This window comes from Ictalurus furcatus, chromosome 27 (genome assembly GCF_023375685.1).
Source record: "Ictalurus furcatus strain D&B chromosome 27, Billie_1.0, whole genome shotgun sequence".
In the NCBI taxonomy this organism is placed as follows: Eukaryota; Metazoa; Chordata; class Actinopteri; order Siluriformes; family Ictaluridae; genus Ictalurus; species Ictalurus furcatus.
The window spans coordinates 5243757-5260297 of NC_071281.1; the positions used below are offsets into that span (position 1 = coordinate 5243757).

At 42.0% G+C, this 16541-nt stretch overlaps 1 protein-coding gene across 1 annotated transcript in view; it reads left to right on the forward strand.

Moving 5' to 3' along the window:
* The window catches only part of ttbk1a (tau tubulin kinase 1a), a 32024-nt gene extending 24988 nt beyond the window's left edge, over window positions 1-7036 (forward strand). Inside the window, exons 14-16 of the mRNA XM_053617071.1 lie at window positions 1816-3476; window positions 5243-5548; window positions 6130-7036. Coding sequence (XP_053473046.1) covers window positions 1816-3476; window positions 5243-5548; window positions 6130-6139 — 1977 coding nt within the window. The 3' untranslated portion in view covers window positions 6140-7036. The remainder of the gene's footprint in view (window positions 1-1815; window positions 3477-5242; window positions 5549-6129) is intronic.
* The last annotated feature ends 9505 nt before the right edge of the window (window positions 7037-16541 follow it).

Here is a 16541-nt window from a genome sequence, read left to right on the forward strand (position 1 = left end):
TATTTAGGCTGGATGATGAAGATGATGATGATAGCGAGTGTGTAAATGTTATCATGAAGGTGATATAAAGGTGTAAGGTGTGTATATAATAGTGAGGTGCTATATATATTTTTTGCTCTCCACACCTGCAACCTGCGCTTTTGCACTGAAAGTCGACTGTGTGTTTAAACAGGCTGCTAACTTGCGCTTAATTTGCACACACATTCTCTCTCTCTCTCTCTCTCTCTCCCACACACACACACACACACACACACACACACACACACACGAACTTAATGTACAGAGACATGGCACTGTTACTGATGGCTCATTTCACTTCTCCAACCATCACCAATAAACCTCTAACCTCTATTATCATTATTATTATTATTATTATGGCGTGGGTGTCTGTTTATTGAGAGAGTAAATATAAATGTGTTAAAGAGAAACAATGAAAAATTAAAATATCAGATTTACAGTTTTGTCCACACATCTCGCTGCATCGACACTCAGCTCTCATAGCTCATATACACATGCACACACACATACACACACACGAAGAATGCCTTGATTATAATACAGGAGCTGAGTGTGTATGATGATGATGTATATAACTGTACGCTGCATGAGGATCCTGCTGGGTGATTCTGTGTAAAGAGAAAGTTTACTTAATAAACAATTTAAATCTGAAATGTAAAAGATTTCTAAACGCTGCAGTGATGTAAAAAAAGTTATAATATTATTATTATTATTATTGCACAGTTTTCTGTAACATGACGTCATTTACAGCATTATAATTATTAAAAAAGGTGAAAGAACTATTACTGAATGGAATAAATAGATCAGATTTGTGGGAATGTTTCAGGCATGTGCTGATGATCGTTTCTTATACAGAAACATTTTGTTTCTGTAGACCAGCAGGACTCGTTTCGATGGTAACAATACTAATCCTGATGATATGGAAGGTTATGGGCTCATGCCTGGCGTGTATGATGACTCTGTACTATACATATTTCTTTTGTATGAATGTACTGTAAATATTGTGTATGCTTCTATACAGTTACAGCATGTATATGGGACTTTTCTAATCAGGAGTATCCACACGTGTGTTTATATATATATATATATATATATATATATATATATATATATATATATATATATATATATATATATATACACACACACATACACACATGTGTAAAATAAATGTATGGATTGTGTTAAACGCATGTGATGTGGGCGATTAGAGAGTGTACGTACTGAATGATAAACGGGAATGTCGGGATTCACTCTGATGTTAAAAAGGGAAAACCTGCGTTTTTGTGCCTTTTCTATAGAACTATGGAACAGAGACAATCTGCAGATCTGATGTACAAAACCAAAACTACATTAAAGTGTTTAAAGAAGAAAAGAATATTAATGTTATCTGATGTTTTTAATAACTTTAAAATATATAAATTTAGGATGCACTGTTACTGTTCTCACCCTGATTAGTTTCCTATAACCACACATCACCAAGTGTTTTATTCCTCTTACACCTCAGCAATTAACAAGGATGCATTATTTATTTATGTATATTAAGGACCAACACATCATATTTTTTATCCATTTATATTTACGTTTAACGTTGTGGAACGTGGAGTTTCTGTTGTCTGAGTTCAGCAGCACTGTGGTGATGAACAGTTTAATATTTGGATTGTTGCTTGTTTATGGTTTTGTTTATGTTAAACACAACTTTCTTTGATTTGTCTGTAAATATGTTTTAAAAGTTTGTGTAGCAGAACAGTTGCTGTTTCTCATCATGGTTACTGACTAAAGTTTATTTTCTCCTAGGTTCCAGTAGCGAGGGACGCTCTCCTGTCTCCGATGGACTATCGGACCAAGGCGCCGTTTTCCGAGAAAGAAATGTTCCACATCCTTCCAAAGCTTCAGGCAAAAAGGGCCGATTTCCTCACCGTCATGCTAACTGGAAGCCTCCATCAGTGCCGGGGCTTCGTGGCCACGCCCCCTCACACCCAAGACGACGGGCCGAGGGAAGACGATGTGACGAAGAGCGAGTCTGACAGTCTGGATCAGAGCCAGGATGGACCTCCTTCAACTTTATTAGCCATCGACCCTCAGAAAGGACCCAGAGATCCAGGTTCTGTGGCTGATGCAGATCTGGATCAAGAGGACATCTCTAAAACTCTGGTTCTGTTCTCACCTGGAGACATGAGGAAGTCTCTGAATTCTGGAGCTGGAACAGATGTTCTTCAGAGTGAAAAGGAAGCTGTGGACCTCCAGACATGTTTCTTGGAGAAGAACCAACAACCATCAACAAAATATTGTGATGCAGGTGATGGTGGAATCATCAGTTTATCACAACCAAAATGTGACCCACTTATCTGCACTGCTTCTCCTACATCTCCTCCTGTGACCAACATGCAGAAGCACCAACCAGTACAAGAACTTTCAGGGAACCAGAATGAGGAAAACGATGGTAGGATTCCTGGGTTAGGAGTCAAACAAGAGTCTAACCCACTAGCTTCTTCTTCATATTCTCCTTTGACCAAGAACCATCTAGAACAAGAACCTTCCAAGAACCAATGTGACGATCCAGATGATCTTGGCATTTCCAGTTTATTCAGACAAAAGAGCAATCCCTCAGCCACTGTACTGCTTCCATCTGGTTCTGCTGCATCTCCTCCTTTCACCAAAGTGGAGAGAACCTTCACCCACATTGCTGAGACCACTCATCTGAACATCATGTCATCCCGAGTACCTCAGGTTCAGGGGGAGAACCCTGAGGTATCTGAGGACCTTCAGTGTGAGGTGGAACCTCAAACCAGAAGCATCATCCTAGAAGCAGGAGGTGTCTGGTCTAAAATCTCATCTCGCACTCCAGCACAAGAAACTCAAGGACATAATGTAGTTAATGGACCTGTGCAGAAACAGAATCCTGCCAAAGTGGACACCACTGTTTCTCTTGTTTCCATGGAGAAGCAGCGACATGTACAAAGAGAAACTTTACCAGAAAAGCACAAAGATGAGGTCCAGTGCAGGACAGAAGACAAACCTGGAGGTAAAAGCACAACATCTCATCAGAGGAGCAGGAGTCGGATCCCCATCCTGGTATCGGAGGATAGTGCTGCTGTGGATCCATCACTATCCTGGGATCAAACCCGGAAACGGTCCAAGCAGCAGGAGTTTGCCCGATTGGTGCTGGAGAGACAGAGACAGACACTAAACTCCAGGACATCATCATCACTTTCCTCTGGAGAGGAGCCCAGGAGAGCCTCAGAGACTCTGTCCACCACTGAGGAGGACACACACCAATCAGACGACTCGATTGGGAAAGTCAAACAGGAAGTTAGGGAGCGAGGGGGTGAGGGGTGGAGCAGCAGGATCCCTCGACCCGTTACGCCCATCAAAAGAGCTCCGGCTAAGCTTCTGTTAGCCATCGCAGCTAAATCCACTGTGAAACCCAAAACCACAACACACACTGCAAACACTGGGTATTATTATTATTATTATTATTGTTGTTGTTATTGTTGTTATTATTGTAAAAGTTCTTAGGCTTCTTGTTCACTTCCTTTAGATATCGGTCTAAACCATGGACCTGGAGCACTAGAGGTAGGGGGTTGTTTTACTAGCTGGATAGCACGCTATGGAGAATGTGCTCTGTCCCAGGGAGCGTCCTGTCCTGGGATCTTTTGGAGATTCAGACCTTCCTTCACGTCCTAGTCATTCCTGTCTTTGATTCCTGGCTTTTATCTCTCTGTTGGTATGGATGGCCATCTCGCAGAGGATATTGACATTGTCGCTCCTCTGCTCTCCGCCATCAGTTGGTGTTTGTACCCCTTCTATGTTGTCTTGAGGGTGTTGCTCCTGCACATATTCCAGTGCATGTACGCTGCTTACTACCTTGTTCTGATGATTGCTGTATTCAGTCTTTGCCAGTAAGGGGCAGCCCCGGATAATGTGGTCCAGTATGGACCACAGTCCAGTATGTCTTAGCCATTGGTATGTCTTTTCTTGGTCTCTTCCAATATGGCTTTGTCGATGAGCAGCTGGTCTTTGCATCCATAACTTCCTTTCCTACAGCCCTTCTGATTTGCAGGTAGTAACCTGTTCTGAGTGTGGAGTCTGTAGCTTTTTTCATTAATAATGGCTGTGAGCATCTCATACATGTTGGGAAGACAGGTGACGGGTCAGTAATTCAATGGAGTTGTTGGTCTTGTCCGTCTTGGGGAGTAGCTTATTGTAGGCCTGTGCTAGTTTTTGGTGGATAATGGGCAGGATCTTGATCCAGAATTTGGCTAATCCAGCTATCCCTGGTGCCTTCCAGTTCCTGGTTTTGCTGATGGTAGCAGTGGTCTCTTTGATGTTGATGTCGTTCCATACTGGTTCTCTGTACCTTCGTGTTGATCCTGTTGTTGTTGGATCCAAGCTGCTCCCTTGGTGGTGGTGCTGTCATTCTCTCAGATCTTTTTCCATAATGTTACGACCTCTACGACAGTTCTCCATACAGCTTCCATGTTTATCTCTTTGCCACTCATCTTTCCAAGCTGGTTGTTTTCATTTTTGTCTCCTCAGTCTTTCAGTTGCGTCAAACATGATTGTGGCAGATGCATGGACAAGCTGTTTAATCTCCATGAGGTTCACTGACCTTGCTACTGGATCGCATGCCTGATCTTGCAGAAGGCTTCATTTGGTTGCCTGATGGCTTATTTGTAGCATTAGACTTAGGGATAGATGGATGTTCTCCACTTGTTTTTTTAGGAATTTCCATCTCTACCAGATCTTTACTATAATTTCGCTGTCTCCCTCTCAAACCTATCAGGTGTTGCTTTTTGGGTGCTATAGTGATGGTGGCACCTACTTATTGTTCTACTTCAGCCATGGTATGTGGATCTGGTACATCTTACTGCATCCATAGTTTTCCAGGTTCTCAGATCCCCACAGCCCACCTGTCTGTTTGGTTTATCTTACCTGTGTTACCCAGTCCATACCACATGGAGGTGGGATTGAACTTCTAAGGACATGTTGTTGTTGTTGTTGTTGTTTTGTAGTTGATGTTGGAATTGTCACTCAGCAGCTGGTGTTTCATTCCCCATTTCCTCTCTGATTAAGTGTACACTTGCAGCACAAGGCGAGGAGTGTGTAGTGTGTACGGTTTACTCTGACTCGTAGTGTGTATTGTAGTGAACACACTCACCTTTCACCTTTTGTGATGTCATTGTGATGTCATTGTGTGAGTAATGATGTGTTATTATTTCAGGCTGAGGTGTGTGCAGTCTGGAGCCAGTGGGAGGTCTAAATCTGCTCTGTCCAGGCCGGCTAGTCCTCGAACCCCGCTACGCTGCATCTTCACCACCTCACGCAGCTTAAACTCCACCCACAGGACACACAGCCCCTCCCCCCACCGCATAATTGGCAGGACTATCACAAGCTCGCACACTCACAGTGACGGCGTCACACACGGCGTCACACACGGTGTCACACACGGCGGTAATCGAACCAAAGCTGCTTCATCTGTTAAACAGACACCTAAAGTGAAGCAGAAACACAACACAACTACAACCAGGTAATAATCATCATCATCATCATCATCATCATCACCAGCTGAAGATAAAGAATTCAGTAAACTCTTTATTCTGCTCACACACACACTCACTCACACACACACTCTCACACTCACTCACACACACTCTCACACTCACTCACACTCTCACTCACTCACACATATACACACTCTCTCTCACACTCATTCACTCACACACACACTCACACACACTCTCACACACACTCACTCTCACACACACTCACTCTTACACACACTCTCACTCACACTCTCACACACTCACACACACTCTCACTCGCACACACTCTCGCACACGCACGTGCACTCACACACGTACATTCACACATGTACACACTCATACACGCACACTCACTCACTCGCACGCACTCACACACTCACATGCACTCACACACACGTACACTCACACATTCTCAAACACTCACACATGTACACACACATACACACTCTTACACACACTCTCTCTTACACACACACTCGCACACACTCACACGTACACTCACACATGTGCATTCACACATTCTCAAACACTCTCACACACACACACACACACATTCACACAAAAGGGGGAATTAAGCCTAAACAGTCCAACAGCCCTGAATATGTTTGGGAGGAAACCCACATGGACATGGGGAGAACATGTAGAACTCCACCCAGACAGTAACCTGAGCTCAGGATGCAACCTGGAACCCTGGAGCTGTGAGGAGACAGTACTACTGCACCACCCTCCTGCCCAATATTATTATTAATAATAATTAACTTAATTAAATATAAATATTGTAAAGTGTTATTTATTATAAACAATGTAGCCCTGCCCTCTTGTTTCCTATTGGCTGTTGAAGTTTGTACATTACTGTAGGGTTTAATGATGAAATCAATGTAAATCTGATACAGGAAGTGAATCTTATTTTAATTATTATTTAATGGTTATTTGTATATAAAGTATTGGCACATTTTTGTGTGTGTGTGTAATAGAGAGCGTGAATAATGGCTGCACTGTGACTTCCTGTTTGTTTTATTATGAGTTACTGAGCTTCCACACTTTCTGTGTTAGTGATATACAGCGTCATGTTTACACTAAACCTCTGTGTGTTTTTAGTACAATTATAATTATTCTTTCAGAACATTTTGACTTTCCCCTTAACGAAGGAGCAGATCCACTGTACAGAAATAAATCTCATCAAAGAACACAGAATTAAACTCACTAAGTAAACTACATTATGTTAAAGTAAATACACAAATGTCAAAGTTACACAAGAATAAAGGAATTTATAAAGCAACTGGAATATTTTATTATCATTTATTTATTCCCCGCAGCCCCGGATTCATTTTTGTGCTTATTTATTTGTGGAATTGTGGATTTATTTTATTTATTTATTTATTTTCAAAACCAACATGAATTTATTAATATACAGAATCAGTCATTTCAGTCATAACTTACACTTAAACTGTTTGATAACAGAAAGACTTGTGTTCCTGTGTAGTCCACCTTGGATTTAAGTTCCACAGTAAATAAAACCTACTTCATGAACTGCTTTGTAGTTTATTTCTAATTTCTAATCATCCTCCAAACCCTGAGAGGTGAAAATTCTGCACTAAGGCAACAACAGGAAACACATTATGTAATCTAAACCTGTCGAATCGAAATAAAAAGAGAAGTGTGTGAGTGGGGAAACCTGACTTCAGCGCAGATCTTCATGTGAGACAGCTTCAGGAAAAATTTATTCAAGAAAAGAAGCAGTGAAAGTTTCTACAGCAGACATGAAACACATCTTCAGCTAACATTCAAACTAAAACAACAAGGAAAATCATCGTCAAATCACAAATGCTGTCATTTCTGATGCACATATTTTTATTTTTGTATTCACTTATTACTTAAATTAAATAAATACAGCTCAGGTTTAAGAACAAACCGTGCTGTTGTATTGTAAAGTGTTTCATGAAGTGCAAAAAACACACAATCACACCCAACTGCTGCATTTGTCCCTCTGTGGTGTAGTTGTTAACGTTCATGCTAGTGGTGCGGTTCCAGAAGGTGTGGGTTCTCTTCTGCCTTTTGGCTGGTTTAAGACAGAAAATTTCTGCAGCCTCATGAAGTGATTTATGAAAACAAAAGTCCAACACAGAGTCACTGTTTCTGTCCCTCTGTGGTGTAGCGGTTAGAGTTTGTGCCAGTGTTAGAGCTTCTGAAGGTGTGAGTTCTTTTCTGTGTTTTGGTTGGTTTAAGACTAAACATTTCTGTATCCTCATGAAGTGATTTATAATGATAAAAGTCCAACACATGCAGGTTGCTTCTGTCCATCTGTGGTGTAGTGGTTAGTGTTTGTGTTGTGGTTGTTATTTGTGCAGGTTCCAACCCTGCTTTTTCAGGTTTAAGAAAAAAAAGTGGTGCTGAAGCAGTATGAAGGTGTGATGGAGGCAGGGGTGTGCAAGAGATTCTGTGGCTTAGTAGGTTGAGTCGTTGCTTCTGTGGCTCAGAAGGTGTGTGGATCAAAACCAAACCAGAACTCTTGGAGTATGAGGTGTGGCTGTATAGACTGTGTGTGTATAGGCTGGGGGATAGAACAATGGGGATTGAAGTTGCAGGGGGAAGAGGAGGCAGGTGAGGATGTGCACTCATGGAAAGGGTGCAGGAGGAGTTGCAGATCAAGAGATGGAAGACTGAGTAGTCAGGAGAATGTAGGTGCAAGGAGGAGAATGTAGGTGCAAAAGGGGTGGGGCATAATTCTACCCTTTTTCTGCCTTCCTCCCATGAGTGCACCCCAGGGTGTGCACTCTCCCACTGCTGCTGCTCCTTCTGTTTCTTTTTTTACTGAGACTGCCCCTGCCCCTACCTCAATCTATTTACCTCCACTGCATTTACACCTCTATCCCACAACTACCCTGACAATCCACTGCATCCTGAGTTAACACCATCCACTCACACAACCCTCCTTCCGATTGCTCCATCCTCTTCCTCCACCTCTCCCCCAGCCTACACTCACACATCACCTGCCTGAGGAACACACCCACAATTTACACTACCTCAACCTCCATTAACCAAGCACTCTGGTTGGGTTTTGATCCAAGCACCTTCTGATCCACAGAGGTGACAACTCAGCCAACTGAGGCACAGAGTCACTCACACCCCTGCCTCCATCACACCTTCATACTTCATACTGCAACAGCACCACTTTTTATTCTTAAACCTGCCAAAAGAAGGGCTAGAACCTGAAAAAACCACACCACAAAGGGAACCCACACTTTCTGGAACCCCACCACTGGCATGAACTCTAAATGCTACACCAACCAGGGACAGAAGCAACCAATTTTTGTTGGACTTTTATCATTATAAATCACTTCATGAACTCTAACCACAACACCACAGAGGCACAGACCGACATTTGTATCAGCGTAACAGTAGTAATGCTTCAGTAGTGTATTGTAGTGCTCATATGGTACTGTACACTAGATTAAGGATGAATGTTTTTATACATCTATGTTTTGTCCATTGTAATCTTTAATACATTTTTGACTTATTCTTTTATTTTTACATTTATTTTAATCCTAATCAATTGATACTGTTCTTTTTATTTGTAGAGTTCTATCTATGCTTTCTTTATACATTCTGTTTTGGGTTTTTTTAGCAATAACTATAAAACTTTTGTTTAATGCATTGGCGTTCCATGAGAACAGAGGTGGCTGGTAACCCAATTCTGGGAGTTCTGGGCATACTCTGCCCATGGGAGGAATTGTCCTTCTGGTCGTCAGCACAGAAAGCCCATAGGAAGCGTCCAATCTCCTGGTTAGCCTTGACTTGGAACTCCACTCCACTTGTGGGTTGTAGCCTGATGTCAGACTTATGGAGATGCCCGGTTTTTCCATGAAACCCCTCCACACATGGGACATGATTTGGGCCCCCCAGTCACTCACAGAGTCCTCCGGGATGACTGAACAAAAGTTTTGCCATTCCAAAGGCTGACAGCAGTCTGGGGAGAGAGATCAGGAGAAGGGACTTGGAAAACCACTCCACGATCACCATGATGACAGTGTTGTTGTGTGATGCGGGAAGATCGGTTATGAAGTCTATGGCTAGGTTTGACCATAGTCTTAGGGGTGTAGGTAATGGGAGGAGCTTGCAGTGTGTGCAGTACTTTGGCTTTAACGCAGACTGAGCAGAATGAGATGAAATGGTGAATGTCTTGGAGCATTTGTGGCCACCAGTCTGTCTTTGCCTTGCAGTAGTTGGTGTGTTCTTTGTGTGCCAGGGTGTCCTGTGGCAGGAGAGGCATGAGCCCATGTTATCAATCTTTCTCCTAATAATAATAATAATAAACTTTATTTTATAAAGCGCCTTTAAAAGCAGCTTCTCAAAGCACTGTGCACAAGAGAAGCAGTACACAGAAAAAATACAAAATTTAAGTTAATAAGAATAACAACAATAATAATAATGATAAAAAAGTAGACATCAACAGTCCTCAAGTTTAAAAAAGTATGTCTTGAGTTGTGCTTTAAAAATGCCAAAGATCTGAGCTTCCCCAAGTTCGATAGGAAGAGAGTTCCAAAGGGAAGGAGCAGAGACAGAAAAAGCCCTGTCACCCATAGATTTTAAGCGGGTTTGTGGAACAGTTAACAGATTACACTGCGAGGAGCGCAGTCTGCGATTTGGGGTGTAAGGAATTAATAAAGCAGATAAGTAATGAGGAGCCAAGCCATGTAATGCCTTGTATGTCAACATCATGATCTTAAAATCGACACGAAACATGACCGGGAGCCAGTGCAAGGACTCCAGAACAGGAGTAATATGATTGCATTTCCTGGTCCCAGTCAGGATCCTGGCGGCAGAGTTTTGTACATATTGCAGTTTGGTGATTGGGGGTTTAGAATCTCCGGCTAAAACGGCGTTACAGTAATCCAGCCGAGTGACAACGAATAAGTTAATCAGTTTTTCAGCCACAGAGAAGTTTAGCATAGGGTGCAGTCTTGCTATATTTCTGAGGTGAAAAAAGGATGCTTTAACAGTGCTCTGAACAAAAGAATCAAATATAAGACTGGCATCAAAAATTACTCCAAGGTTCCTCATCTTACTTCGAGTCTCTAGAACAGAGCCATCAACAAACAGAGACAGTGGACCAGCTCTGAGAATTTGCTGACGGGAACCTACAAGCATAACTTCAGTTTTCCCGCTATTCAGGCACAGAAAATTATTATTCATCCATGTTTTATTTCAGAAATACAATCAGAAAGAAAAGAAACATCAAGGTTTTCACCAGATTGTGAGTGAATGTAGATTTGGGTATCGTCAGCATAAAAGTGATAATGGAGGCCGAGCGATCGCAGCAGATGCCCAAGTGGAGATAAATAAATATCGAAAACTAAAGGGCCTAAAACTGAACCCTGAGGAACACCAGTGAGCACAGAGCCATAGAAATAAACTGGGAACGTTCAGTCAAATAGGATTTAAACCAGTTTAAAACTGTCCCCGACACACCAAAAACACTTTCAAGGCAGGTAAGTAAAAGACCATGATCAACAGTATCGAAGGCAACTCTAAGATCAAGAAGAATAAGAACGGAAGTAGCTCCAGAATCAGAGGCCATCAACAAGTCATTGGTGACTTTGACCAACGCCGTTTCAGTGCTGTGAAGTTTACGAAAACCTGTCTGAAGGAGTTCAGAGGGGTTATTAATTGTAAGATGATTACACAATTGAGCGGCAACAACACGCTCAAGTATTTTGGCCAAAAACTGAAGATTTGAGATGGGAATAAAATTGTTATAATCATCCGGGGCAGCGTTTTCTTTCTTTGGTACAGGTGTAACAGCAGCAGTCTTTAGTACTGCTGGAACAACCCCAGTCTCCAATGATTCATTTATAACGCTAAGGATAGTAGGGCACCACACAGCGAAGCAAGATTTAAATAGGCTTGTGGGAATAGGATCAAGCCAGCAAGTGGTCGATTTCATGCTGGATACCTCCCTTGTGAGAGCCTCAGAATCAAGCAGTAAGAAGTGAGTGAAAGAAACACCAGTGAACCCAAGATGGACGAAGGAGTGAAGTGGCACAGTCAGGTGTGACAGAAATTTGTTTGCGAACATTATCAATCTTAGAATTAAAAAACTGAAGAAAAGAATTACATAGCTGCTGAGATACAGGCGAGGTGGTAACAGCATTAACTTGAAGAAATCTGTTCATGGTTTGGAACAAGTGCCTGGGATTTCTTTGATTCTTTACAATAGCCTGAAAGAAATAAGAAGATCTTTCAGTCTCCATTAATGCTCGGTAATCACCCAGAAGATCCTTCCACGCTTGGTAGTAGACATTCAAGCCAGTAAGGCACAATTTACACTCCATTTTCCGACATACAGCCTTTCTAGAGCGCAGATTATCATTATACCAGGGAGCAGAGCGGGCGAATGTGACCTTACGTGACCTTAGGGGAGCAAAAGAGTCAAGATTAGTAGCAAGAGTAGAATTTAACTGTAGAACTTTCTGCTCCAGTGATGAGCAATGCAGATGGCTTAAGGTGGAAACAACCGAATCGGAGAAAACTGTCTGATCACTTCTGGAAAGTTACTGATCGGATGGTAGGCTCACTTGGATGATACAGTTCCAGATTAGAGAAGACAGCTGAATGATCAGACAGTCCAATGTCAAAAGATGAAAACTGCAATACAAACGAGCCATTTGCAATCACGAGATCCAGGGTATGGCCCTTGTTATGAGTCGAGTCAGTTACAAACCGTGTGAAGTTAAAACAATCAAAGTAGCGACAGAAATTCTTTCACCGTCACAGAGTCACTCCGATACACATGAATGTTAAAGTCTACCACAATTACAATTCTGTGGAACTTCAACACTGAAGATAAAGAATTCAGTAAACTCTTTATACTGCTCACACACACTCTCACACACACTCTCACACTCACACAAACACACTCACACACACACACTCTCACACACACTCTCTCTCTCACACACACTCTCTCTCTCACACACACACTCTCACACACACTTGTTGTGTAGTCAAATAAATCAAGCAAGATCACACTCGGGTAACGCACATGGCTCTTTACTTTAACATTGCATTCCCCAACACTTTTTTCTTCCCTCCCATTATATGCAGCCGGTTCCCCACATCATACAACACCTCCCCCTAGTAGCGTTTATCATTCAACAATATTAAGTGAACACAACATCTCCCCAAAACTTAATTGTTTACATCTGTACTGCAGCTTCACTGACCATTACCCAAAATACAAACAGTACACTCAGTTAATTCAAGGTTTTCTGATTTGCCTTTTTGTTTTTTACGATACATTTCACAAAATGTAGAACAATGCTCTAGTAACCAAGCATGGTATCCTTCAATACCTTATTCCAACGCTCAACAGCTCCATTTCCTTCCGGATGGTATATGGAGATGCGAATGTGCTTGACATCTCTTTCTTGCAGGAAATATCTGAACTCTGATGACAGGAACTGAGGTCCATTGTCTGTGACAATCTCTAGTGGATTCCCTTTTTGGCTGAATACCGATCTCAGAAAACTGGTAACAGTAGATGCAGTCACATGAGGTGCAAATTTGACCTCTGGCCATTTTGAGTGGTAGTCAATTAATGTAATGGCATATCTGCAGCTAACAGGGCCTATTTCAAAAGGACCTACCACATCCATACCCAGTTTCTGCCATGGACTGGCTGGATATTGAACTGCGGTCAGTGGTGCATGTGTGGTTCTAGCTGTCTTATCATTAAGCTGGCAGGTGGTACAGGTTGCAATTTTGGACTGTACATGTGAGTCCATCTTAGGCCACCAATATAAGTCTCTAAGTCGTTGTTTAGTCCTCACAATTCCTTGATGGTCTTCATGTGCTAGAGTGACCAAACGTGAACGTAAGCTAAGTGGCACAATCAGTCTGTGAGTTCCTCTTAGCACATAAGAGTCATGGATAGATAGTTCCTCTCTCTCTGGGAAGTAAGGAATCACATCAGCAGGCAATGTTTTACATGTTGTAGGCCAGCCATTCTCAATATATTGGCGCAGTTTGGTGAGCTCAGGGCAGGAGGAGCTTTCAGCAGCAAACTCAGTGACAGGAACAGCTGACAGCAGGGTGGTGATGGCAGCTACAGTTTCTGGTTCAGAATCAAAATCAGAATTAATTTCTTTTGGCAATGGCAGACGTGATAGGCAATCTGCTACCCGGTTGTCAGCTCTACGTTTGTACTCCATGTCATAATTGAAGCAGAGCAGTCTTGCAGACCATTGAGCTACTCACAGTTCAGCAGGTCCCATGCCCTTAGTAGTCAAAAGAGTAGTCAAGGCTTGGTGGTCTGATCTTAATTTGAATTGTATACCCCACAGATATGTTCTTCAACGGTCAATGGCCCAGACACAAGCGAGGGCTTCTTTTTTCGTCTCTTTTTCGACTACAGAATATTTCCTCTCTGCAGCTGTCAAAGTTCTGGAAGCAAAAGCCACAGTTCTTTCGGACATATCCAGATAGATCTTAGTCAGGATACCACCTATGCCATAGTCCGAAGCATCCGTTGTAACAATTGTGGGCAAAGCAGGGTCAAATAAAGCCAAAGCAGGGCTCTTTGCAATCAGTTCTTTTACTTTCTGGAAACTTTGGTGTGCCTTGGTGGTCCATGTAAAATCTGCATTTCCTCTGAGCATCACATCTCTCATAGGCTCAACAACTGGTGCGTAGCTTGGAATGAATTTAGCATACCAAGCTGTGAAGCCTAGAAATGATCTTAGTGTGAACGCATCAGATGGAGCTGGGGCATTTTGTATTGCCTCCAAGTGTCTGTTGTCTGGCATCAAACCCTCTTTGGAGATGGTATGTCCCAGGAATGTGAGTTTCTCCTGGTGGAACTTACATTTCTCTACATTTAGACGTAAACCTGCTTGCAGTTTGTGCAGCACTGTTTTGAGGTGGGCATCATGACTTGCTAGCAGAATCACCAAACACAATTATATCATCCAGATAAAACTGGACACTCAGAACATCTCTGAAGATAGTAGACATCAGTTTCTGAAATGCTGCTGGGGCTGACGCTAATCCATAGCAGACCCTCTTGAAACGGAACAAGCTGTCGTGTTATAAATGCAGTCAGGTCTCTACTTTCCTCATGTAGTGGAACCTGATGGTATGCATTTGACAGATCGAACATCACAGCGCCTCTCAACTGTGAAAACAGTTCCTCGATGTGTGGAATGGGATAGCTGACCACAATGATTGCTTTCTTGGGGTCCCTGAGATCCACCCACATTCTGATATCTCCAGATTTCTTCCGAGTCACTACGATGGGCGATACCCAAGGCGAGGCATTTACTCTTTCAATAATGTCTGCTGCTAGCAGATGGTTCAGCTCTGCAGACACAGCATCCCTTACAGAAAAAGGCAGTCTGCGCAGCTTCTGTTGCACAGGGACAGCATTTTCATGCAATTTCATTTCATGTACAAAGTTCTTTGCACAGCCAAAGCTTGGCGTGACACAATGAGACACCTGCTGTACAGACTCTTTGGAGGTGATTACTTTATTACCTTTTATGCATAGTTTCAAGGAAGATACTAAGTCCATGCCCATCAGAGGGTTTCCACTTTTCACAATATAGAAGGTTTCAGGTACGGAACATTCTCCATGTTGTGCACAAGTCTTAATACGTCCCAGCACAGGAAGGTCATCTTTTGAATGTGTGACTAGACGCACATGAGACTGTTCCAGGGGCAGCTCAGAAAAGTATTGCTTATATATACGTGCTGGCAACAAAGATACAGAGGATCCTGTATCAACAATTAATTCTTGCATTGTAGTACCTGACAATGTTATACACAATTTTGTTTGCAGTGGTTGGTGTGCTAGTCATGTACAAAACAGTCAGTTCAGAAACTTCAATTTTTCAGATGTTCTGTGTCTGTCTGGAGCGGCACATTTTAGCAAAATGTCCAATTGTGCCGCATGATTTACAGGTCTTGTTTAAAGCTGGGCACTACTTGGAATTAACTAAATGACTGCTGGAATCACAAGGGTAGCATTTGCGTTCCGAGTGTACATTCATTCGAGTCAGATGCTTTTCTTGTGAGTATCGCTTATGAGTATCAGGCCAGTCATCTCCCTCTGCATGAATCACTAACAGGTAGTTCTCAAACATCTGCATCCATATTCCGAATGGAATTGTAGGTACGCCAGGACAGTGTAAGTATGTAGGAGGAAGATGAACTGCCATCCTCATCACCAGTTTGTTGTGTAGTCATATAAATCAAGAGATTACACTCGGGCAATGCACATGGCTCTTTACTTAAACATTGCATTCCCAACACTCTTTTTCTTCTCTCCCCTTACATGCAACCGGTTCCCCACATCATACAACACCTCCCCCTAGTGGTATTTACCATTCAACAATATTAAGTGAACACAACAAACTCTCTCACACACACACTTTTGAACAGGATGATAGGTGTAAATTCTTATTTTGTTTAAAGATCTTTTTTTTTTTTTTTCCATTTAGTACTGCCCCTCTAGAGGGATATACTATAGAAACGTGTACTTTTGGAACGGCAGAATGTCTTAAAATGTATTTCTTTATTTAACATTTAAACTTTGACCACATTATTAATAAAATCATTGGCTGTATGAATACACTTAAATGACAGCTTAATTATTTTTTTCTTTTTTTGTGCATTTATTTAAAGATGGCATACACCGTCTATTTGTCACTGGTGTTACCTTACTCATTTGGCAATAATAAAGGCCTTTATGAAATATTATTTTTCAATCTCTTCAGCACATGTAGTCATAGGTAGAGAATAACATTGATAATGCAGCAAATCAGAAGATTATTATTTTATTTTGATTTTGTCATCTTGCGAGACGTAAGGGAGAATAGGACGGATGCAACTGCAGTTAGAAGTTTTATTAAAGGAGACAAAGGCAGATAAATCCCAATCGTAATCCAAAACGTAGTCAGGACAGGCAAAGGGTCAGGCGAT